Source organism: Poecile atricapillus, chromosome 1 (genome assembly GCF_030490865.1).
Source record: "Poecile atricapillus isolate bPoeAtr1 chromosome 1, bPoeAtr1.hap1, whole genome shotgun sequence".
NCBI lineage: Eukaryota > Metazoa > Chordata > Aves > Passeriformes > Paridae > Poecile > Poecile atricapillus.
In genome coordinates, this window is record NC_081249.1 from 126,211,657 (window position 1) to 126,238,630 (window position 26,974).

The 26,974-nt window shown below is 37.6% G+C and overlaps 1 protein-coding gene across 1 annotated transcript in view; it reads left to right on the forward strand.

Moving 5' to 3' along the window:
- LOC131582324 (protein inscuteable homolog) overlaps nt 1-26,974 on the forward strand; it is a 128,421-nt gene that overhangs the window by 92,551 nt on the left and 8,896 nt on the right. The window contains exons 8-9 of the mRNA XM_058845391.1: nt 18,776-18,947; nt 21,101-21,279. Of these exons, the coding sequence (XP_058701374.1) occupies nt 18,776-18,947; nt 21,101-21,279 (351 nt within the window). The remainder of the gene's footprint in view (nt 1-18,775; nt 18,948-21,100; nt 21,280-26,974) is intronic.

Below are 26,974 nucleotides of genomic sequence, written 5' to 3' on the forward strand. Positions count from 1 at the left end.
GCTTTCATAACATTGATTTTCAAAAAATGTTAATACACATTTAATTTTGAAGAAATGAATTCTCAGATGCACATTACCAAAAAAGCAAAGGGAGAAAATCCTTTCTTCATTCATCTAACTGCAGCTATGGGACTCCTGACTAATATAAAACTCTACTTTTACAGAAGTACCGAATGACCAAAACTCTCAAAAATAGAGAATTATTTCTCCTGGTTCCAGGTGACTTATATTTTTTTTCTTTAGGTCATGCCAGTTGGAAACAAATAGCTTTGTATGTTCATAAATGAGCTGATCTCAGTCATACATGAGTGTAACATGATGGAAGCTGCTAGACAAAGTGACTGGCTTACTTGTTCTGGAAATAGATATTGGTCATGTATTGGAATTACAGGACCTGAGAGCACTACAGAAAATTGGTTTTCATCACAAGAGCATCCATGTTCTGAATCAACTTCTCGTCTTGGCTGTTGCTAGAGGACACAAAGTATTGAGTGAAGTTCCAAGCAAGAACACCACACGCAACCAGTTTTCCTGTGGCTGAAAAACTTCTATTTAGGGTTTCTTCAGCCCTTATATAGTTTTTCCAACCAGGTTACCCTGATTGGTAGAAGGAACCCCCTTTGGTCCCATTGGTGGGACCAGAGAAAACACAGCAAGGACATCTGTTCAGTATTGTCTTGAGAAATATTATCTATTTACAGTAACACAATTCTGGAGAGCAACTGTTCCCAGGAACTTTTCCCCTGGGAACAGATGAGCCCCTGACAGGCCAAAACTTCTCTCAGGCTCAGAAATCCTGTCCACACTTGACCACTTCCTTGTGCTTGCTTTTTGGTAGTAGTTCAAACTAGCAAAACACATAAACTTCAGCTTAAGTTCAGCTTACAGCTTGGCTCTTTTCCAAAGCCACTTTTGCCATTCTTGTACTCCCATGAGTGCTACTACCCTTCCTCCAGTTCAACGTGGTGCTAACAAGCCCTTGCATCCCAGCACTTGCCAGAGTTCACACTTAGGCAGGGAGGCTCTAAGAGTCCTGCTATGACACAATTCAGTCCATCTGTAAGCTGGGAATCTTTTCTAGCTGCAGATACTAAGGAACATTTGCAAGTCAGGTCCAAGAAGGGCTCCCAAAATGAGAAATATCTGGATTTTGTTACTAGAGGAAAATCCACAAGTTTATATTTTGCAAATTTTAATTTTATACAGTTGCTTGTGGTTTTTGTTTGGCTTCACACAATGTTTGCCAAAATTACCGTCAAAATATTTGGTCACACCCTCTTTTCTCCTTCCTCATCTCCAGTACCTATCACTGCAAGAAAGTCAGAAAACTCTTTTAGAAAACAGGGAAAAAATACATGCAGGAAATTTTTATAATACCAGATTTTTCCAGTTCTAGCCCTGGCCGCTATTAAGCATTCTACCAGTAGGTTTGCTTGGTTTAAATGAGTGCTTAACCTTTACCCCTCAAACAGCATTATAGAAACAAAAAACTCAGGGTTTTCCTGGTGGTAATATTCTGACTCTGCTACATGGGCCAAAAACTAGCCCTTAGTGGAGGTGACTGTTTTCCCAGAGGTAGCTGTAAAAGAGAAACAGAGGAAATCAAACCCAGTGTTATCCAGCTGGCTAATTAGATGAAACCTGGTATCCTTTCCTTGTGATGTACATTTGAAGTCAGGGCAGTCAGGTGAAATGTCTTGCACGTGCTCCTAACAAACCAAAGGAAGTTAATTGTGTGAAATTTTTCTTACTTCAGGTTTGTAATGAGCTCAGAGCTACTATGTGGCTAGACTCAAACTCACCCATGATATGTAGAAGTCTCCACGTATTTCTTAAAATAAGGGAAGCTTAAGCAGTAATTAATGGCAGATGATGTAGAAGATGTGTTTGTGTGTCACTGTAAGGGGACTTTTTTGCTTAGGTTTGTTTGCAGGAAACCACTTAGGTCTGGCACACTGCCTGATTTACACTAAAACTTTCGTGTTTCATAAAGCATCTTTGAAAACACTTAAAGAGCTGTTGGAAAAACAACCTCTTCTGGTAAAGATAATAATCCTGTAGATAAACATCTAACAGCATTGCCTGTATATTTACCTGACCTGTACCTTTCTTCTCTTGCCTATCATTAAGTTCCCAGACAGTAGCTCTTCACTGACTGTTCCTTCCCTTGCCAGAGCTGTCTCAAGCTTTTCTTTCTTGAGGGCTTTCAGTTTGTTCTTTTGCAGTCCCTGGGAATGGATGAGCAAACTTTTGCATGGATCAGGGCATACTCATATGTTTATCTGACAGGGATCTTCAGCTGAGATGAAGAAGGAATCCTTATGGGACGAGCAGATTGAATTAAGAAGACAGAAGCCTTTCCAGTTTTGTAAGAACTCATCTTTGTCACTTTGTTCTCACAAAGAAGGTGTGGAAGAGTTTTCACAGTAACTTAAATTAGCCAAGGACCAGTCCGGCCTGACCAGCCTAATGGCTTCTGTGATAGAGTGACTACACTGGTGGACAAGGGAAGATCCACTGATATCATTTATCTGGACTTCTGTAAGACTTTTGACATAATGTTCTCATACTGAGAATCCTGTCACACTGGACATGTATGCACTTCCTTTATACTTCAAAAATAACTGACAGATTACCTTATTTTTCTGTCACCACTTTTTATTTGAAGCTAACTGTTCATTTCAAGCTCAAGAAAATAATATTGAAGGAATATATAAAGCAGTACTGGTCCAAAGATGGGTTCTTGAGGGACCCCACTCATCACTGCTCTCCATCTGGACACTGAGGAGTTGACTACTACTTTCTGGTTCTGACAATCCAACCAATGCATCATCCCAAAAACAGTCCATGTCTAATCCCAAGCCAGCTGGTGTAACCAATGTTTCTTTCTAGCTTCTGTTGTGTCTCCATCATGACACACTTGTGAATCTCTGCCAGAGTCCAAATGTCTTCTTGTTTGTCTTTGTTTAAAAATGGGATTAGCTGGATTGCAAAAAATGGGCATTTCTGGCACAAACACTTCAGAAAATTGGATTTGGAAGGGAGGCTAAAGTCTTCTCTTACATACATCCTACGAAGACTTGTTGACACTCAACAGGGGATCTATAACACCTGCCACTGAAGAAGTCGATTTTTCCTATTCGATGTGCCATGAAATTCTGTGATGTCATTACTGTAGTGGTATCTGACAGTAGAGCAGGATGTGTCTTACTAATTTTACTGGTCCCTACACTGTTCTTAGTTACAGCAGAGACATCAATATACCAGCTAAAGATGCTCCCTCTGTCCCTCAGGGCTTCATATCCTTTCTTCCCACCTCTATGTACATCCATACTTGTAAGGAATGAGCATCTTCTACACATATCTTGAGTTTTCAAAGAAGCCCCTCTAAGGAGAGTTTGTGACAGGCTCAGTCTGAGTGAGGGCAGTGCAGAGCTGGATGCTCACGAAGCTGAGCCCAATGCCACTGGAGAGACCATGTCACATAAAGATGTACAGCACGAGCCATGAAAGATCTGCCTGTCTTGACATAATTTCCTGGTCACTCTATTGTCTATTAATTCCCAGCTTTACTGACCAGAGTCCCTGATTAACTATGGCTTATAAAATAAGGGAAGGAAACTAAACATAAAACAAAAAAAAGCATATCAAACCCTTAAAAATAAGTAAAATTAGAAAGCTATGCTGGGGTTAAAGCCTTCTAAAACCCTGACAATTGCCCAGAAGAATTCTGAAGGCAGAAGAAGTCCCCTTGGGAAAGTATTTCTGGTGGCCATGCACAGGCAGTTTCCTGAGCTTTTGGTGAGGTAGGAAAGACCATAAACATCCTAATTCCTGGAAGCTGGACTGGGCCCCTCTACCCAGAAATTTTTAGTTCAGTTGTTAATAGAAAAAGAGGTATTTCCCAGTTTTTGATAGCACAAATTAGTTTATAAACCTGAATTTCTTTCCATCTGTGACCTTTCCTTTTCATCATCATGCATATGCCTGATAGACACACATCAATTTAGAGCGCAGGTAGATAGCTCTTTTGTCCTGTTGCTGTTTCTAACATGATTCAGTAGGTAGGCATAATGGAGGCAACTACATGGGTGATGGTCACTCCTCAAGTTTGCCATGTCTGCTGAGCAGCAGTTGGGGATGCTGAGAAGAGCACTAGAGCAGAGCTGCTCTAATAGAGTGAAATTCTGCCTCTGTCCCAGTTTCTTTTGCAAATGGTTCTATTTTCTGCCCTGGGTGCATTTTCTTCAACTTATTCGTTTCCCTTGCCAAATGAATAGCTGTTTCTCCTTAGCCCCAAGCAGCCACTTTTGAGTCTCCAGCAATGCAGGAATATCCAGGCTGCGGGGCATGGGTCTTACCTGTTGCCTCCAGACCTGCACCACAGATCTGTTTAGCTGCTGCTGCCAATAATTTAGTTGGCTTTGAACAACTGTGGGTCAGATTAAGATTCAGTCTACTTGCTGTTTGCTTTTATTGATTCTCCTGCTTTATTGCATGGTTTTGTTTTCTCTTGCTGCTTTATCTTCAGGCCTTAGAAATGTCTACACTGCCAGACTAATGCTTACATGTCCTTTTTTTGCCCATCTCTGTGATAATATAAACAATATTGGGCAGAGTCACTCAAGCTTCTGTTTGCAATAAAGCCTGTGTCAGAATATAGCAGATTTTCAAGGAAGTATTTTGGATATCTGCTAGAAAAGGCTGAGATCCTTCCAAAGGCCAGTGACTATAGATGTTTCTGTACTTATCAGTGTCACTGTCTATGAGTGTTGAGAGGAGCGAGAGGAAGGACCAAGTTACAAAAGTAGACTTAATAGACATTGAGACACTGCTTTCCCCATCTTCAGCAGCTTCAAACAATTGTGGTTATGTCAGCTTTGCCAAATGAGGAGGATAACAAATCATTCCAGGATGGAAGGCTGGCATGAAAATCTCCTTCTAGCAGTATTTTGCCTGGAAGAATTTTGCATGTGTTCTGTAAGCTCTCAAAGCATTCCATTAGGTAATATTTATTTATAGACTAAACTATATAGATTATGGAATATATTAATATAATATATATGTAAATATTTTTATTTCTTAATATAATATTAGTTGATATTACTTAGTTACTTCATTAGTTACTTATTTGAGGCCTGGGAAAAGGAAATAAAGCAAAATACAAGAACTGGGATAATGTGAAATAGAGCAAAGGCGATTGAATTGTCTGCCCAGGATTTTAAAAAGTGATTTATAACATTAAATTTCAGTCTTTTTAGACTACAACTTGAATCACCAGAATGGTATCTATCAAGTTGTGCATATCCATCCACCATCAAATGGCAAATTAAATCCACCCCATAAAACTAATACTTAATTGCTATTAATTTAAAAGTTGGCTGATAATGTATTTTCAGTGTTATTGCCATCCTTGGGATGTGCACACAGTTTGAGAGCACTGAGTGAGTGTTTTTAAGGTATCTGCAGGTCTATGGTAAGATTTTACCCCGTGCTGCTTAAGCTGTCATCAAAGCACTTTAGATGGAGACATAGAGCAATAGAATAATTTGGGCGGGAAGGGACTTTTAAAAGTCATCTAATCCAGGCCCTCTGCAAGGAGATTAAAAAAGATAGAGCAAAATAGAGGGCTAAGTTGATTGTCAGTCAGCATGGAGGAAGAGATCCACACATGGGGCAAAAAGGCTTATTCAAGCATAAAATCAGGAAAGAATCTGAGCACTTTTGCCTTAGAGCTTTTCAGCTGTAGAGATCTAGGAAGAATTAAATCATCCATATTGATTATATAATCAATAAAATTATTATCACGTGGCGTTTTAAGGTCATAAAAAACAAGTGATAATTCTCTGCGTATGATCTGAGAACTTCAGGAGAGGGAAGCACAAGAGTCAGTTTTGCCGGGCTGTTGACACATTATGCTATGCAATAGTGGCACCCAGTGGAGGCTGGAATTACAGCAAAGTCTGTGCTGCTCCTGGGTATGGTCTTCCCAAATCTGTCTGTGTTCAGGAAGCCAGCAGGGGATTTGGGAAGACAGGTTTATGAGGACCAAAGCTATGCACCACTGAAACATCCTCCTAAATCAAGGCAAGCCATGTCAAATGTTAATCAAAAAAATTTAGGTTCTCTTATCTGTTCAGAACAACCTGGATTTGCAACAGGATAGACCCTCTGCCTTAACTGCATTGATTATAAAAAAAAAAAATCCTTAAACAACATCTAATGCAAGAGCATCCTTGGGAGAGTGGGGGTAAATGCCTTCCATTCCTGCTGCCCTGAGAATACTGCCTGGATAGTGACAGTATCAGCCTGAAAAGCTTGGAGAGAACATGAGGAGCAGGATGTGTGCACGGGGGAAAGGAGGATCAGAAGGAAAGCATGGCTCCTTATTCAGTTTCAATCTGAAAAGGCTGCAAGGTGCATGAGAGAGGAGTTGAGAACAGGAGGAATGCCAGGAATGTCAGGTAAGGAAGGAATTACCAAGGGAAAATGTCTTCAAGATTTAAATTCAGGTAATGCTAACAGCAGCACCACTAAAAGTAAATGGGCACTAATAATAAGCTATAAGCAGAACAACCCCTCTCAGTGTGGAGTCCTCAGTATGTTACAAAATGAATGGATTACCATTTCAATTCTGAAAATGCATTATTTACTATGGGGTGCCCATGCTGCTCCATGGGGAATGAGGCTACCTGCACTTGTCATCTTCTGGTTATTGCTTTCTCAGGTGTGAGGCTATGTATTGCAGATAGTTCTGATGAACAGGGATTTGGGAATAACTGACATGTAGTGCTAGAGAGAATGGAATGAATTAGAATAATGTTCCTGTAAACAAGGTGCTGTTCAGCTGAGATTTCAGTTCCTGTTATATGGTGGTCTAGTCATAAGATCACAAAAATGTGGTGAATGAGAATGATGATATGAGTTCCTAGAAAATGCCCATCCTTAACTGCTTTAGCACTCTCTGCCCTCTGCATTTATTTTAGCCTTTCTTTACAAGCACCAGATGCTTTGGCATTTTGTCCATGCTGGAATTATTCTAAATCTGCAGAGTCGCTGGAGGCAGGAAAACACCTTCCAGGACTTCCTGTTGATCTGGTTATTATTCAGTCTGAAAAACACTCCATTTCTGGAGAAATGAAAATTCATTTGGATGATAGTAAGTATCATTATTGTAATGGCCTATATCCACATACTATGTGGCTGTAGGTAAGTAAGTTTTTATCTTCATTTTTATCATAGCACAGTATATGAGAGGGAAATGAAGTCAGTTAGGAGTAAGAACCTCCCGCAGATGTGTAATGTGAACTTCACAGCTCATCCAAACATGATATTTTGCTACTTTCTATGCTGAGGAAGCAATTATAACAAAAGAGACGGCCAAAGAGCTTTAGAATAAGTTTACAATTTATTTTTGAGCAAAATACTTGATTAGTTCTGAGAAAAATAACTAGAAGGCTTAAGTCACCTTTTAGTTACTAAAGATTGCTCCTGTCTCATCCTGTATCCTGGAAAAGGAACTGGGTTACAAGTCACAGGATCTCACCTAGGAAATATTCATGGATGAAGACACATGACTGACTTCCTACCCCTGTTGGCTAAGTTTATTTATGTATTTAAAGGTCATGACAAATTACTTTTCTCCTCATTCAGAAAAGGATTTTTGATGATTTGTGCCCCAGAGAACTGGCAGTGTTAGAATTTTCCAGCCCATGGATTTCTGTGTGGCTGTATCAGATGAGGCTGAGAAACATGCCCTGCACCTTTATTTTACCAACTTTGCCAGTGTATTACTGACATTGATGTTACTCTGAGTAAAAATTCTGTGTTTGCTGCTCTCCTTTGGTTCATCTTCCCTTCAAGCTCCTTTAAACATGAAATAACACACTTGCATCTGATTTTTAGCACATATCTCTGCTAGTAGAATTTATGTCTTGTATTAACCAGCAAAAATGAAGCACTTGCCACAAAATGTATGAAGAAGGTAAGGCTCTTAGGACCTGGGGCATTGGATAAGACATTAGGACAGAGAAGTCAAATTAATCAGATCAGGACTTCCAGCCCAAAAAAATAGGACAGGTAATTGAGACATACTCATGTAATTACAATTGATTTTGCTTACAGAAAAAAAACAAAAAAGACAAAGAATGACAATTGCTGAAAGTGGTAAAGCCAAAGGAAGTGATTTTAAGTTGAGATGACACTGGATTTTTTTCCCCTTTTTTTCTCTCTTGGTTACTAAAGAAGGTATGAGTGCTGATTTCTGATCCTTCTAGGCCTAAAAAATAGAGTTAGCCTATACCAATAAGTAGTATTTTATGGTTCAAATAAAGAGAAAATAACCAAGAGAGGGAGATAGGAAAGGATATAACAATCAAAAACCTTTTCAGTAACATGGATAAAGATTTACAATTGAATTGAGAGATCAGTTAAAACTCATTAAAATCTGACTGATTAGATTGTTGGTGTTTTTCTTCTTTCCTTTAAGAAGAATGGTTTGTGGCCAATTATTTTGAACAAAAACATTTGCATTGTCCTTAAAAATCCTTAAGGCTTTGAAATAGGTGCTTGCATTTACTTTGGCCATTCATCTTTGTAGTAACTCCTGTGTTTTACTTCTGGTTTAAGTTGCTCTTCTTTAAAACTAAGGATCTAAGCCATAAGTGCCAGTAAAAGGCCAGCCAGCATCTCTGTGGCTGCTGGACAACTTGTCCATGGTGGTTGGCAATGGAGATGACAGAGCTATTCTGCATGTTTTCTGCATTAAGAGTGGGAAGAATTAGCTTTCTCTCATGGCAAGGACCATCTAGAAGGTGGTTTGGATCTACTTTTCTTTAGAAATATCTTTGCTCAGTGTTGGGACTAATGAATCTCCAGAGTTCGTGGTGAATCTTTGCAGTTGGCAATATGGAAGTTATTTTGATGGGAAGCAATATGGAAATAAATGCTATTGGTATTTGATATGGGTGTTAGTAAAAATCAAAAAGTCAAAGACAAAACCCCAATGATTCAAACTGTTGTATGTACACACACAGAGCTGCTTCAAAAACTGGAAGTTCTGCAAATATTTTGAAGACAAAAGCCCACGTGTTCAATGCAACAACTGCTGATAAGGTTTTTATACAGAGCTTTAGAGCAGATGTTGTGAACAGAACACCGAAATGCCTAGGCAGTCTGAGAATATTCATACCTGTAAAGACCTACAGTGACATTTGGGACAATATGGGATGTGGAACAGTTCTTAGCTTAGCTAGGTCTAGTTGCAAGGACTTTTATTGAAGGTTCCTAATTTCACTGAAGAATGCTAAACCTTCAGTTTGTCATTAATATGCCTCAGCTGCAAGGCACTTTTCACACATTTTGGGTGAAACCAAGCCTGAGGCATGCTCTTCATTTGTGGAATGTGAGAGAACCAAGAATTCTTAGCAGACAAGAGGCTCCCTTCAAGACAGTTTTGAATGAACTTTACTAGAACATCTCTTCCTCTTATGTAGAGAGGAAAAGAAAACAGGTAAGAGAGATTGGCCTGAAGTTTTTGTTTGGAGGCTACTAATCTAATAATAAGCAACATGGGGGATATTTTTTAAAGTCATTTGCATTTGTTGACTTTGAATTTGGTATAATTTGTTTATGCTGAATCTTGCTTTATATGGTTTACTTTCCTCATCAGACATCAATCGAAGTAAATTTAAAAAAATTTGCTAAATTCATCTTTGGTAAAAAATAGTGGGAGAGACATAGCTCAGACTTTGCAGTGGCTTTTCCCTAGCAGTTGCCATCATTGCATTTCAGTGAATTCAGTGCTTTCATTACACTTTCCCAAGGGTGAGAAGGATATGACCAGGACTCTGACTGCTGCACAGTGAAGTTGGACATATTTGTACTCTGAGACATGATGCTAATACAAATAGAATGTCCACTGTTCTTTCTTCCTTTTGTTCTTTGTCAGCTGTAGAGATGAAATATTGGCAAAATGCTTCCATTGAAATATTTTATTTACAGTCTGAGTTATTCTAGATTAGACTGCCTACCAAATGACATAGATTTTGTTCACTAATGCTTTTGGGAATGAGGACTGCACAGGATAGTCTCAGGAGAAAATCCAGAAAATAGTTTCATTCTAGGCAAGGCCTAGAATGCCTTTTGGTCTTCAAAACCGTGTTTTCTTTCCTCTGTATGCCTCTATTTTGAGTTCTTTCTAAAAGTCTGATACATTTTGATTTAAAGTTACATTCTTTGGCCCTGGGGATTCAGTAGCTCTGGTTTCAGAGTGAGGTGTATATACCTCAGAAACCTAGCTGTCACACTTCCCTAGTATCACTGCTAGATGTCCAATGTTATGTTATCTTTGATTCCTCTGAAACAGAACAGATCCTAATCCTGGGAGCTCTCCTGGATCCAGGAGAAACCCAACACCATTCTGTGGAGACCTGCAGTGGCTCCTCTTCTGCTCTTTATGGACTGGCAGATGGCAGAATGCAGCTTGGTCATGTGAAATTTCTAGTCCAGACTCGAGCTTTACAGATTTGGGGGATTCAGTTGGTTTGAAATATGGAATGAGAGTTTTTACTGCTCTGAGAAGTGAACCTTGAGTGCTAATATTTAGTACTCTGTAGTTGTTACATTCCTTCTGTCATAACATCCCTTGCATTTTTCTAAGAATGAGAAAACTGGTTTAAGGATTAGAGACAATATTAAAAAAACAGGCAGTGACTGGATGACAGAATCAGAACAGTATTTGGAATTTTCCTAAACAACATATTTATTTTCCCAGATCTGTGCAGCTAAAATAAAGCAAATTGAGGCTTTATCTTTGCCATAACATAACACTTCCACATTTATCTATCCAAAATACTTGGAGAAGATCCTGGACTATTGAAGCTGGAATCTGCTCACTAGACAAATTCAATTTCAGCCAGTTCTGACCAGTTTTTCTGATGTGAGATCAGCTTATGAAAAAAAGCTGAGTTGGAAATAAGATTTTGAATGCAGATTGTAATTGCCCCAGTATCAAAGTCCTGCATGGTACTAATCCTTGGATTTTCATATGCTGGAAAAACAATCTCTACTGAAAGTGTAACAAAATTTGTGGGTTTGTTCCTCCTAGTTCAAACATTAGCTTAACTCAAAATAAATGTGTTCATTATAATTCATAAGAGTGGTTCTCTTTGTTGAGACCTGTTAAGGCAGCAAAGACTATTGAGTAGAAGAAAAATCAAAATTCAGCTGGTAAAAATACTCAATTTTCTCAGTGTCTTAGGATCAATGTAGCAACTGTGTTTGACCAAAGAGCAGCACTGGAAGGTGCTAATGGAGAGAAAAACATCTGAGATCACTTTCCCTGGTGACTCCTAGTAGACCTCTGACTGCTCATAAAGACTGTATGTGAACAGCCAATCTTAAACTTGCATTTCTTAGGCTTAAAGTAATTCTGAAATTATTTTATTGCCACTGCAGTCATAGACATAAATCAGTGTTTGTAGGAGACACAAGGAGATTTACCTAACTGTCAGGAGAGGAACCTTGGGTCTGCTGTAGCCAATAAAGTTCTATCAATTTTCACTAGATGAAAACTGCCCCTTTTTCGCTTGTTTTGAATTTTTTGTTTAAATAAGGGTAGCAGTTTCCTCTGTTGTTATTACAACATGAATGGATTCTTATTGAGTTGCTCACTTAAAGTTTTACAGCTAAAGTACTGTGAGTGTTTTCATTATAAATGGGTGTCATAAAACTCTATAACTTGCTTGTAAAAATTCTCTGCCAATAAAAGTCTGGCACATCCAAGGTTGGTTCTGGAGCTAATTTATTTAAAATAATTTATTAAAATAATTGAACGGCCATTGTGAAGCAATGAATGTAGCAAACAATTCTATTAATGCTTGGTGCCTCATAGTGCTGTTCTTAAAAGCAACAGAAATTTTGGGAAGAGAAATATGAGTAAATCACTGAGTCAGCTTTGGTAACTATGTGAATTTAGACATAAAAACATTTTTCTGAGCAAGTTACTGTGTGTATTTAATTCATTGCATTATATAAATATTGTAGTGCATTTGATTAGTGTATGTATGATTCAAATACTGTTGAAGTCTTGCATTTTAAAGAGTGGATATTTTTTAGGCTAAACTGACTGACACCATTGAAAAGAGAAATGTTTGCAGGAAAATTTTTTGCATAAGTATCTTTTTCGTAAAAGTGTTTGCAAAAGCCTCATGTTTAAAATAAAAGAAAGTAAAACATCCTATGCATGTCCATTTCTCACTTTCTCTACCTCTCTAATGTAAATCTGCTTTCTACTGTGGTGTTTCCATTGACACAGTTTGAGAATGGAGTAGGGTGGTATTTGTGTGCAAGTCATGGTATAATGGTATACAGCTGGGCAAGAATTTTAATTCAATGAGAGAAGCTGTATATGAAATTACAGTAATAATAACAACAGGGATCATTAAAATTATTTATTAAATCTGCAGCATAATTAAGGTTTCAAATTTTTTACTTGAACAAATCCAGAATTCTAGCAGGAAGATTGTCTTTCCTGAGAGAGGAGAGACACTATGAAGAGTTAGATTAGATGATAATGAGTAGGTGTGATCTCCATGCTGCTCTTTTTGGCTACAGACCCTTTCTCATTATCATAATAGAATAAAACTCCTCTAAAAATGTGATGTGTATGAATTTTTTTTTTTCCTTATTAAGAGCTAAACCAAGAGACACTTGAAAATAAAAAACATGGTGTCATATCAAAACCTAGATGATACAAAGTAATCAAACACGTTGAAAGAGTGTCCTTGTTTTTAAATGCCAAGCACCAGGTGTTGGAGAATATATCCTCACACCATGAAGTGTCTGTGACATTATTTATTTAAAAGTAGATGACTGGAGCACTTTTTTTTTCGGGAGCACATCTCATTTTCTGGAGTGCCCTGCTACACATAACCTGGAGCCCCTGTTTGTTTATAGGACTAGTTGAGGTGGGTATTTTTCTTTTTCTCAGACTATGATCCCCCAGAGTAAATAAAAATGAGGGCTATGTGAAAATGACTAATATATGGTCATTGCTTAATTCAGATTTCAGGTCCCAGTGTCTTGTTCAGCATTCTTGTACACCACTTGACAGCTCCTCTCATCTTGTTGACAAGTCCTTTTTTGGGTCTATGTGGCTTCATTTTAATGGATTTCAGACCCCAAAATATAATGTATAAAGCCTTATCCAGTATTTAAAAGTAACAAGCATGTACTTTCTGGAATCTGTAATGCAGGTGCAGCTACGAAGAAAACCCTACAAATAGGAATAGATTCTTGCAGCTTAAAAACAAACCACTGTATCCAGCACTCAAAAATGTAGGGCATGAGAACCTGAGAAATATTTGGTGTCATGTGTTGCATAACTTCAAGAATTTAATCTTTATAAATATGTGAGCATAAATAGTTCTTCCTTATTCTTACAGGATCCTGACTCTACAGGAAACATAGTCATTACTGGGATTGTTTGACAGAATAGGAGAAAGAAAATGTAATAAATGTTGAATACAAGGGTCATTGCAAATGTCTTTTTTCCGCCCCCCAGCCACTGTGCTCATTTGTGACCAGTGGTTTATCTCTGTTTTATCCATGCATCCCAATTCTGTGAACACCTGCCCGCACTACAAAGGATTTCTGCATAACTGCAAGTGAATTCCTTTGTAGTCTCTTCTCATTCCCTTTGTAGCACTCAGTGCTTATCCTGTAGAGATGGAAGGATATCACATTGGAGGAGTAGATCAGGAAAGCTGAGCTTATCCTTGGGTGTTTATGTTTGTAGAGAGTAGTTTGAAGCAATGTAAGCTGTGATTTATCGGGAATATGTGGATATTGCTAGGCTAATAGCAGTGCAGTGCCTGTTTCTTTTATCAACCACAAAAACACTTTAAAATACTATCTTACCCTTCATATCAGTCCTCAGTATTGAGGGAGTTCAAAACCAGCTGTTCTCTTATCCTGGGAGTAAAGACAAAAGAGAAGTCTGGATGTCGACCTTACTGATTTTGTTCATCCTTTCTGTAAATTGACTTATTTTCTATTATCTTTTGACAACCATTTGTACTTTTTATCTGCAACAAGCTTAGAGCATCTCTGAGCACAGAGGAACATGAATTCTGAGGTGCAGGGCTGCTTCCTCTTGGTTTCATAGGGACTGCACGGGATCTAGACAGTCCAGAGTAAGGAACTTCTTATTTCATCTTGCTCTGCACTTTCTTTCTCCCTGCAACATTGAGTTAAGGTTGCTACTCAGGCATTGCCTCATTTAATGCATCCTTCAAGCTGATACAGCCAAATGTCTTTTCTCTTATGCCACATAGCAACATTCCTACATCAACTTTACACTTCTCTTTGATGGATAAACGCCAGAAAGAACAAATATCTCTTCATCAGCTTGACCACATCTGAAAGAGGGAAAAGCTTCCCTTTTCCTTTCCTTTAAAGGGAAGCTATAGTCAAAGCTGCTACAAACCAAAGCACAACTCACTGCTAGTTTAGATACAAAGCTAAATTATTGACAGAAGTTTCAAGGATAGAGCTGGGAGCTGTTCAACCTCTATCCAGCCCCACATTATTCCAAATATACAAAACAGGGCTTATAAATTAGGTGTCATGGCCACTCTGGTACAGCATTAGTTATAAAAATCATTGCAGTTTTGTTCACTGGTCACTGCTGCTGCCATGGAATTGTTGCAGTAGTTTGGATTATTTGGGATTATATTTGGGGATGTTGTAATGGCATCACTTTGTTACTATATCATCTCATTTAATTCCATTACTTGGTAACAAGTCATCAAAATAACAGTATATGGGTTTTGTTGGATGAATATGATAATCCTCCCTCCCTGTCTTCTTTCACAGTTACCCTCATCCTCATCCTATAAATTTTGATGTGCTTGGGTTTTTATCCACCTTTATATATTTGGTTTGCCCTGCTAATGTTCATGTCTTCACCCACATAGTTAACCTATCCTAGCTTCAGGTAGGAGGAGCATGTGTGAAAGGATAGAAGACACCCAGCTCTGATCTATCAGTTCTTGACTGTTGGGTGCAGCCTCTGCTTTTGAAATTCTCCTCTGGGAAAGCTGAGATTGTTTAAAGGGTGATTCCCTTTGTGATATTGTTTCTACATTTGCTGCCCTACCTCTGGATCTCAATATCTCCATTTTATTCTTCTGTAAAACCGCTTTGAAATTTGCTGCATCTTCTTACCAGAAGCACCCAGATTTAGGCTGATAGTGTTATCCATGGATTTGGCAGTGGAAAATCAGGTGACAGATGCCTGTAAGACTCACTAAATGGCTCTGGAGATCAATTTAGAGAAGGCAAAAAAAAGTTTTGACCAAAGTTTTACCAATATGTAGGGATCATCTGAACATTAAGTGAGCAAACAGGAATGGTAGGAAAGTCATGCTAGGAGAAAAGGCCTTGAGCAGCATTTTATACAAATGAACATGGACATTACTAAGAGGAAGATGATGGGTCTTGGTTCCCAGAGTAGCATGATAAAACTGCCTTAAACCCCCTTATGGAAAGCAGAGAGTTAAGATTGCTGTTGTGTGTAATATTTCAAATCATGAAGTCATTAGTGTAATTCATCCCGAGTTCTGTATTTGTATCTTTAACAAATGCCTAGTTTTATTTATTTTTAGGAGGAAGGACAGGTATACTGAAAAAAGAAGACTCTTGCCCCAGAACTCATTCATTCCTGTTGTAGGAAAAAATAAATTATTTCCTTTCAGAAGACTTGATCTATGCAGTAACATGGTCACACATTTATTTTGTCACTTGGATTAAGTTTCTACAACAGGGCTATGCTCATAAGGATGTAAGTTCCTGGCATTTTTCCAGTTATCAATACTGAAATATTAGTGATCAAGCGTTTACTGAATGCCATTCCTCAAATGCAGGGGCTCCACAGCATCTTGTTGCATTCATGGAATTCATTTGTTTGCATTATCTGGCTAACTGGTTCTTTTGTATTGCCAAGGTGATGAACAGATTTGACATTTAGCTGATTACTTCACCAAAATTAAACAGAAAACAGGGCATCCATCCAAAGTTCCTTTCAGTGCGAAACCTAATTATAAAAATGCTTTGAGCAGCAATTTCTTTTTGGATGTTAAAGTGCTTTTATTAGATTGTTCCCCTGTCATTTTAAAATTTATTGCTAGACACTTATAAATGGGGTTGCCCGCTGAAGTAGAATTATTTTATTTTCTATATTTAAGATGAGACGAAAAAGTGTATGGAGCAAATTTTAGCCTGAATTTGGTAGTATTTTACATGTTTCTGAAAAGGAAGGAGACTAGTGCTAGATTTCACAGACCCAAAATATGTAATTTATCTTTGTGTTGAATAAAATCCTATCTGCTTTTTTTATTCACAATTCAGCAACACCCAGTTTCTAAAAACTATTACTTAGCAAATAATGAAATCAAATATGTGATTTAAAATTTGAGTACAGCCCTTTATTTTTAGACGTTTGTATTATTAATGTAGATTTGCACAATTACTGGTGATAGAAAAATCTAATGATGTTCTTGTACCTGTCTTTCATAAGCCATTACCTGTTCTCAAACAGCATAAAAGTACTCTTAAATCATTTCTCAAGATCATTGAATATAAGTTGGCCAAGTGAATTTTAAGCAGTAAATTTAGAGCTGAAGACTGAAGTGGGTCTTAGAAGAAGTTTCTTGTGAAGTTTCTTGTGAAGTATTTTTTTAATGTCTTGGAGTATGTTTAACTTTTTATACTGCCTGTTGTTATTAACATCCTTTGAATCCCAAACAAGGTGTGATCTAGGGAGATTTCAAAATGATAAAATTGTGGGGTTTTGCATATGATATTGTCTAGCACACTTTGGGTACTAAATCATCTTGTGAGGACATAGATTAATTCTTGACACTGAGACCTATTAATATACCTTGAAGCCCAGTGAATTATGTGAATCTGCTGCTTCAAGCTGTAGAATTCTGCCATAACTAGGAGGAAATATTTTGCTGTAGGTAGATTAATGTTGAAATCTTGTCAAGAAAAAGTTTAGCATTGAAAATTTCTTCTTTCTCTTTTTGCCAGTACTAGAGCTTCAACGATAAATACCATTTGTGATCTGAGGAAAAATAGAGATACAATTTCTTTTATATTTATCTGTGCTACTAGAGTTTCAATGATCTAGTCTATTCCCTATTAAAAACTTCATCCTTGTGAATAATCTTACAGAGGGTATTTTTTACTCCTATCTGAGAGCTTTGCTCATAAAATACAGTAAATGTCAGTGATTATCAAAAAAATTAATTCATTGCAGGACATGTAATTAAGATAACTCAACATTCTATATTAACAAATAGCAAAAAGGAGAATAAGAGATTTGCTAAATACTAATTTGCTAAATAGTTTTTGAAGATAATGGATAAGACTTAACATGGACATTGTGAAGAAGCTTTGAGTTGACAGAATGCAGTCTGAGCAACAGAGCTAAGAGCAAGTGTACAACATAAATGTGGGTTTGTTTTTTGTTTGAGTGCTGAAGTACATTTCAGTACTAAGCCTTCTTAACTCCTCTTTGTATTTCTAAAGTGTCCAGAGCTGGGGGTTTAGCCTGGAGAAAAGGAGGCTCAGGGGAGACCTTAACACTCTCTGCAGCTCAGCAAAAGGAGGGTGGAGCAAGGTGGGAGTCAGCCTCTTCTCCCAGGCAGCCAGCACAGGACAAGAGGAAACAGCCTCAAGCTGCACCAGGGAAGGCTCAGGCTGGACATCAGGAAAAATCCTTCATGAAAAGGATTGTCAGGCTTTAGAATGTACTGCCCGAGGGAGGTGGTGCAGTCACCATGACTGCCACAGCACTGAGTGCCACGTCTGGTGTTCAGCCTTTGGCTGGACTCAGTGATCTTGGAGGTCTTTCACATCCTAAATGATCCTGTGTTCTAACTACTTGCTTGTCAAGGTGATAAGTTGTTCAGGGCTATGTTATATGGGGAGAAACACATTGCTGTAGATCTGGAAGTTCACACATTGTGCCCCTGTACACAGAGAACTCTCCCTTGCTGTGTTTTGCTGCTAACAATGGTCCCAATGGATGTGCCCTGTTGCTTTCATTGTGCCAGTGGGTCTCCTATAATTTAAACCTATATGTGTGTGTGTATGATCTGTCTGCCTGAACTGTGTAAGAGCACTTCAAACACTCTAGAAGCATAAACTTGTCATTTCTCATTTTTCTGTTTCCCTTTGAAATAAGCAAGGGATGTGTGGACCTGGCTTTAATAGAAGTGCTGTGCAAGCTCATCAGGAGCACCTTTGATCCTGTGTTTGCTTTGTGACAATTTCAGGGAAAGGTGGCAAAAAAGAAGTCTATTTAGACCTTAGTGCACACTCAGGTTTGAGTCTTGTAGTAGAGCCTGAGGCATAGTATGAGGCAGAGTAGCAATTAACATTTGCTTATCAGAGCTTATTCTTGAATTTATGTTTAACTTTAGATGTCTGTCAGAAAAAACTTTGCTGGACCAAAATCGATTTCACAGAACCATTAAGCTAGAAGGAACTGCAAGACTTTTGGCAGGACAACAAACTCGTATGCTGAACTCATTTGTATTTGCTAAACTGCAACTTCCTGCAACACAAAGGCCACCAAGTTTAAGTTATTTCTGAAAATAAATTGAGTAGTTTAGTCACCGTCAAGAAAAGAGAAATGGAAAACCATCTTTGGTTGCAAAAGTGCTTCCTACAGTATTTCTAACTTCTACCTATTGTTTCTCCCTAGGTTGATGGGATACTGTGCCTGGCTGACATCCTCACTGACACCAGCCATTCTGAAGCTACTCATGCAGAAGCAGCAGCAGTAATTGCCCAGATCACATCTCCACATCTCACGTTCACTCAGCATCTCAGCAGCTTTCTGGAAAATATGGAAGAAATCGTGACAGCACTTGTCAGTAAGTTTTCTACAGGACTTCTGAGTCCATTAAAAATAGCAGGTTAGGGTATGACTCTTTCATTAGAAGTATTCCCTAAATAATGTTTACCATACTTTCCTTAACAAATAAAATAACAATTTTAAATTCTGAGCCAGAAAATTCTACAGTTACATAATATTTTTTACTCCAGGCTACATGTGAATAGATTTATGCATATTTGTAAAAATAATATCTGTATGAAAATCTGTCTTAAGAGCCTCAAGAAATACTCAGCAAAGCATCTTCTTATCTGATTTTTTCTGTAAAAGAGGAATATTGAGAGCTGCTAATCTTTATGTTGTATTTTCCAATTTGCTAGAACTCAAACTCGTCACTACATCTGCATTCGTATGGTAATTCAGAGGAAAAGTGGAGTGTCATATAATCTATTGATATTGTTACAAGAAAATAAACGATCTGTCTTTCTTGTCTAGGCCCCTGATCCATGGTAAAATGAGACAAAGGTAACAGCAAGATTTTCCTTAACCTGGGTCAGTGAGAATAATTTAGAAAAACAAGATGACATTTCTCATTGCTTTCTAAAGAGAGGAATATCTCATTTCTGGCACTGTGCTCTCTCCCTCTCAAATACCAGAAACTTTCATTCAAGCGTTTTCATCTCTCTAGCCTGGAAATTCGGTTTCCCAGAGCTCTGCATCAGAATGAACTCTTTGGGTCCTCTAGTTTGATTTCTCATGTATAATAAATCAGTACATGTGGAAATTTTTCTAGTGAGCCCAGTGGTTACAGTTAAACTGCAGCACTTCCATTTGAATGCATGATTTTGTGGGGTTTGTTTGTTTGTTTTTAAGAAGGAAAAAAGAGTAGTAGGAGTGTGTGAGGATTCTGTGGTGGCACAGTATTATCTGAAATGTATTTAGGCATTCTTCAAAAGGCCCAAACAGAACTAATGATGCAGAAATCAAGGGAACAATTTATTCCTGATGTCCAGCAAAAAATGGAGAAGCTTGTGCCCTGAATCCAGCAGGTGGAATTAACCTGTGCTGAGCTTGGTTTTGTTGTAGACACTGGCATCTGACCTGTTTTTTTTCAGATTATTTCTTGGTTATTATAGTGTACCACAGTCAAGGGCCAATCTGTACAGCCTATCTAGAAGGCATTAGCTGGTGGATCATTTCCTCAGTTGCTGCTGTTTAAGTTCCACAGGAATTTTAGTGGCATATATTCTGCCCAATAAATGTAAGCATTAAAAATAGAACATGTATAACTTTGCAAGAGCTATTTCAGTAATCACACACCAGTTTCCTTGTGATATTTATAACTCAGTAAATGATTACAGCAATATCTAATTTTTAAACCATGCAGAAATCCCATTTCTAGGTGATTCACATCTTAGTTAAAGAACATATGTACAAGGGATTAAAAGATAGCTGTCTCTTCAGCACTTCTTATTGAAGTTGAAAAATATGCAGGATGATTTTTGACTACAGAGAATTAGATTTAGGGATAAGCAACATGCATATGTACTTTGATGTAAAGAAGAAGATGTATAATAGAATTATTCTCATACAGATCATTTACTGTTAAGTTTCTGCCTCCTGTATTTAATTTTATTTAGTTATATCGAGCTTTATTTTGAACAACAGTTAAATATTCCCAGTAGAATGGTGTACTAGGTAGAGCATATCATTCATCAGAGGTTGTGGTGAGGTGGATGTTGGTCTCCTCTTCCAAGTAAAAGGTGATAGAACAAGAGTAAATGGCCTCACGTTTTGCCAGGTAAATTTTAAATTGGATATTAGGAAAAATTACTTCATGGAAAGGGTTGTTAAGTGCTGGAAAACTCTGCCCAGACTCTGCTTGAGTCGCCATCCCTGGAGGTATTTAAAAGCTGTGTTGAGTTGGGCACATGGTTTGGTGGTGGACTTGGCAGTGCTGGGTTTGGTTGGAGCCGCTGATCTGAGAAGTCTTTTCCACCCTACACCACTCTATGATGTTATGTAATTTACAAAATTAAGTTTATATTTTTTGTTTCCTTTTTTTATCTCCATGTTTATGAACCTGATATTGGCTAATATGATCACTACTGCAAGTGGCAGATGCTTAAATATTGCCTTTAAATGCTGCAATGAAGGAATGACTTTTATTCAGCTTATTTTCTGCATTCCTAGAACTGTGCCAAGAAGCCTCATCAGGTGAAGTTTTCCTGCTGGCTTCAGCAGCTCTTGCCAATATTACTTTCTTTGATACCATGGCTTGTGAAATATTGCTCCAGTTAAATGCAATGAAGATTCTCCTAGCAGCATGCTCAGACAAACGCATAGTGGATACTCCGTATTCCAGGGATCAGGTGAGGAATTTCTCTGCAAGCCACTGTCACATTTGTGTAAAAGCCAAAAGATTTCAGCACCGTGTCCGTTTTGACGTTGCCAAACCTAAGTTTCTTTCATATGACAGCTTTAATGTGATTTTCAAAAAATAATAAAAAAAAGCTGCAGTTCCATTTATCTAAGATAGCAGAATTTATTGTTTTTCATCATGAGTTAGGACAGAGACCCAGACAGGTTGTGGAATCGCTGTCTTTGGAGGGATTCAAAACTGGACAGGGCTTTGAGGCAAAAATATATATCTGAAGCCTAAATATACAGTTGTCAGTTCAAAGATGAATTAGCTCCAAAAGCTGAATAAGGACCTGATCCCCAGCCCACTGACGTCGTTGGGCTTTGGACCAAGTCCTGTCTACCTGGTAGATGGTTTGCAAATTTTTATTGGCAAATATTGCTAATGCACTTTTGCCTTTCTCTTTCTTTCTCATCACTATTTTTAATTTTAATTTTTTTTTTTAGTAAAGGGACACAGAATACTAAAGGTCTATGGTATTGCACAGATGAATTATGGTAGACTTGGGATCTTCACTGCCACAGAAGGTTTTTTTCACCCTTAACCAGGAGCCAGGCCTTGGAGATTAAGGCCCAGTGGACCCTAGAAACTAATTATTGGTGTTCTAGAGGGGTGACTAGGACTGTTTTAGATTATATTAGTAGCACTTACTAATTTTTCAGCTCAGGACTGTGTATAAAAAGATAGAATTAAGCCATAATTACTTAGTGCCCTTTAGGCAGAGGTATCAGCTGTGGTGTCGACATGGCTGTCTACTATCTCATATGTAAAATCCTTCATATTCTCTTTTTTTCAGTCTTCCTACATGCTCTCATGGTTTTGATTTCTTTATTTCTTTATGCCCTCATCTGAATTCTGCTGTCAGCTGTTAATTTGCAGTTTTCTCTGTGGGTAGCACAGCAAGCCCCTTCTTTTTAGGAGGAAGGCAGACATTGAAAGAAATACATATGGCTTTTTTTAGGTGACAGGCTAGTTCCAGGCCTTTTGCAGCTTGCAAGCTGCAAGTTCATCTCACCAGCTAGATGAACAGCAAACTGAATGGCTTCCTTCCAAGAGCTGAGGAGATTTCATCCCCCATAACACTTCACCTTCCTCCTCAGAATGAAAAAGTAGAGCAGAAAGGGTGATGTTCTCTGTGGCATGCTGCAGGAAGCTTCTGAGCTGACTCCTTGGCTCCTGCAGCAATGGGAACTATAAAATAATATATAAAAATTTATATAAAATATAGAACTATATATACACTGAGGCGGAATCTAAGTGCTGCTCATCTTGTCTTAAAGAGCTGCCAGTAAGCAGTTTTGGTAATTAAATAGCCTTAAGAGAAGGCTTCCTTCAAATTCCTGGACAAGTGTATGTTTGACTGAATTGCTCCCCTTGTTTCAGTCTTGTATTTGGGGGGTGGGGATGGTGTCTGCCAATTACAGCAGTCTCATGGAATATTTTGCCTTTTAATTTGCTCTGTGTAAAGTTGCAATGAGGAAAATACACTCAGCTGAAAAGAAAAACAGCACTACAGTATTATATTTTATAAGGGCATTATAAATTGCCATTTTGGTTTTTGACTGTAAATCCTTTTAGGTAAGTAATGTAGTCAATATATTTTTCCAATCTATATAATATTATGTCCCAGACAATAGACATTTGCCTAGGAAGATTTACATTAAAGATGAGTAGGTTTGAAAATTTTTAGACTAAAGATTTTATTTTGGATTATGCAACAAATGTTAAATATATTTTCATGGATTAGTGTCCATTCTGAATGATCGAGTCATGTTTGCCAGTGAAACAGATGGTTTGGAATTGACTTATACTAAGGGTTGAAACAGTTAAACAAAGTAAGAATATTAATATAAGATACAACAAAATACAGTCTGAATAATATAAAATTTTATAAAATTTTAAAATTTTTAATTTTAAAAGAGCCCCTCAAACTTAAATGTTCTGTTTTTCATACAAAATTTTAATTTAAGTAACACAACTACTTATAGAAAACTACCTAAAATTTCTAAATATATTATTACTTTAGCATTAATGCTGATTTAAGAAAAGTCTATTTTGGTAGGCTGAAGTGTGCTTTACTATGAGCCAAAACTGGGAATAAGAAAGCTGGAATGCAGAGAAGGAACGCTGAACTTTGTTTTCCTTTGTGCCATTGTATCTCATCTTAAATTCTTACAATATCCTTCTATACAGAACATAGAATTACTATTAGTTATCACCCTTTGTGATGGTACAAATAAACAACATTGTGCCCAGGTGTTGGATATTGGGTAGATTGTGTACTGGCTGCAAAAACTACTTTACTGCTCAAGCACCTTTAAATTATTTTGCCTTTTGATTTCAGCAAAGCCTTTTTGTCCAAATGATAAAATCACCTTTACCGTCATCGCTATCCAAAAACCAACCTCTTTCTTCTTTCATTTCCCAGGCTGTGTTAGATTAGGTCAGGAAAGAAATCTAGAACTGAGAGCTGGACTTACTGACGAACAAGATTATAGTTGTCCATTTTATAGAAGCATGTGGCTGTTTCTGCTGCCAGCAACATTATACTGAGATTCCTTAGTTTTGTAACAAAATGCATTGTATAAGAACAATCATCAAGCAATATTTTCCAGATTCCTTAGTCCTCAGTTTTGGGTCAAAAAGGATATCAATGTCCTACATTCTGTTTCTTTCTGCAGACAGTTGTTTTCTGAAGAGCAGGTTTTTTACTTCAAAAAAGCATAAAAATATCCTTTCAGAAGGGTTCATGCCTAAATTTAGCAGTGTAGTATAAGCAGTGTTAATGGAGTTTAAGATCTGTCAGAAGAGGGGTTTACCCAAACTCATTCAGGATCTTCTTGACTTTAGCCATCATCTTAGACTTTACATGGAAAAATATGAAATATGTGTGTTTGGGTACACGATGTTTATGTATGACAAATTTTTTCTCTCTGCATTCCCACTTGTCTCTTCAGTGCTGTTAGTATTCTCACCTTACCTGTGAAGTTGTGGAGGTATAGCCTAACACCTTTGATCTTCTCTTATACAGGCAGACAAAGAATTAATGTGCAGTGAACACATCCATTTTAAAGTGGTTATTCCTAAGTCTAAAATCAGTGAATTATGTTTCAAAACAGTTTAAGGTGGAGAAAGACTTTTAGGCTAGAAGGAAAAAATGGAAATGGTTGCTGTTATTCTTTTTCCTAATAAATTCTTTCCTGTTTGTAGTTGGGAGATGCTGCTGGGTTTGACACTGACATCTTCTGTGTCATTTAAGCTTTTAAATCCTTAATACCATTCTTCCTCTAGGCTCCTCTAGATTCTTTTCTCTGCTCTTCACCTTTTTTCCTTACCAGGCATTTGTGTTTGCTTTTACTGCTTTCCCCCACTTCCCCCCCACCCTTAAATGAAGATTGTAGTGTCAAAAGGAGATTTGAGACAGATGTTACTTTAATACAAAGAAGTTTTGATTTTTAAATGTTGCTGAATCCCCAGTGAAAGATTCTGAGAGTAATGTTTTTAATGAGAAGGGTATTAACAGTTCTTTAAGATTTCCTTTGAAAATCCCTCTCCGTATGGAAGAATCTTGCAGTACTACTTTTCAATCTGAGTTTCTTGAATACTGGGGATTTTACTAACAAAGCCTTTTAAAAGGGTATCAGAACTGTTTTCTTGCACAGGTCTCTGTTAACATCCTGCTCTGACATTAGTGCCATGATCATTAGATATGTGGTTGGAATTCCCTTCCCTCTGAGAGGCCTGACCGTGCACTGTGGTTGATAAACTGTACATTAAAACTGTGGGATCCTTTCCAGTATTGACTAGATCATACTGAGAAAACATGATTTCAAGTAATATAGCTAGAAAGAGAACTGATAAATTTAAAAATTAAGTTATTTTTAAAAGCTTAATAAATCAAGAGAGAAACATGACTGCTAGGAACAGATGCAAAAATTAAAATTATGCCAAAGTCACCTATCTGAATTTTAACCATGCCATTATATTAATGATATTCCAATTAGTTTCCTATATAAGATTGTAATAATTTTCCCGATGTCTTTTGTTTTTCTTTTTAACTGCTTATCTCTGTCTTTTCATGCACATGTGACCAGCATAACTAATTACCAGTACTGACTGGCATTATATGGTCAATGCTATGGATAGTTGTATTTCAGGGGTCCAAAACTGACTGTCTTAAACACCAAAGCTTTTTGAGGTAAATTCCTGCTTAGTTACAATTCTGCCTTTCATATTTTAGATTCTGTGTGGGATAAGACAATGTGAACCCACTTGCAGTGCAAGGGGTTCAGTTGGAAGAATAAAATCTCAGCTCAGTCGAAAAACTAACTTGTGTTGAAAGGCTAATTTGTGCTCTTCTCTGGGGAGATCAGATCTCTTAGGTGCCTTTGGCTGGTTGAGTCTGTTTCAAAACATGAGAAGCTTTTCAACACCTTGGAGGAAGTCTGAGAGAAAGTTATTCTTTCCCTCACCACAGGTTTTAACCTGAAATACAGAACACTGTGGCCACTAGCTCAATCACTCTTTTAGTCATGAGCCCTGGTTTATGGGATGTGTTCCTTCACAATGGGACCCATACAGGGTGCATGTCCTCTGTGCTCCTTTAAAACAAATCATGTGAGAACCTGGCTATTCTGCCTATTCCTTATCTAGATAAGACAGCAATAGGAAGTAAAGTAAATAAAAATGTAGTAAAAACTTCCTTCATTCCAAAATGTAAATTTCCTACAGCTTTAGTCTCTGTTGCTGTGCCTCAGCATGCCAAAAATACAGTTCCCTGGCAGAGTCTCAGAATAAACCTAGCATTTGAAGCAGATTCTGTCTCCAACCACTGTTATTATTTTGGGGGGATGTTAGCTGCTTCTGCTCATCTAGGCATATTTGCTTTGTGTTTTCAGGAAGAAAAACTAAATTCCCAATCACAAAAATGGCTACCCGAAGAAATTTGAGTTATTTTCTATTTTTATGCAGTATCATGTCCCAGAGAAAATTTCCAGAGATTTCTTAGTGAAGTTTTTTCTCCTGATAGATAATATCTTGAGAGATTTTTTCTTCCTCAGTTTGCTGTAATGCTGGTTCTTGATGCCTGCTAAATGCACTCTTTTGCTGTCTCCCTGTGGATGGATCTTGAATTGTGACATTCAGATGATTTTAACCTACCTTCAGAAACGGAGATTCTGTCTTGCTTCTGAATAGCTTTCCGTGCCACTTTGTTTCTGAGGATGGCTGTCTGGAACTTTACAGACACACTATGATTTATGGTTATGTCATTTATTTGAATGAATTACAAGATGCTCTTATAATATGTACAAAACTTAATATTACTTAGCAATGAATCAACCTTAAAGGAGTAATTAACTAAGAGAATTAGCAATTCTATATTGATTTACTTTGCCACTCTATTAAATTACTTTCTAATTCTTGTTTTGAGCTTGTGTCTTTCTTTTTTATTATATTTTAATATTTTATTATGTCAGGACTGTTGATAAAAGCCTACTGAGCAGTGTGCCTTTATTGTTAACAAAGGTATATTATCACCACACCTTCCACCTCTGTAGACACTTCCCCCTCCCACAAATGAGGTAAGGGACCCTCAATTGTGGAAGATAGTGGCCTTTTAGCTGGCTAAAATGTGTGCTTTCATC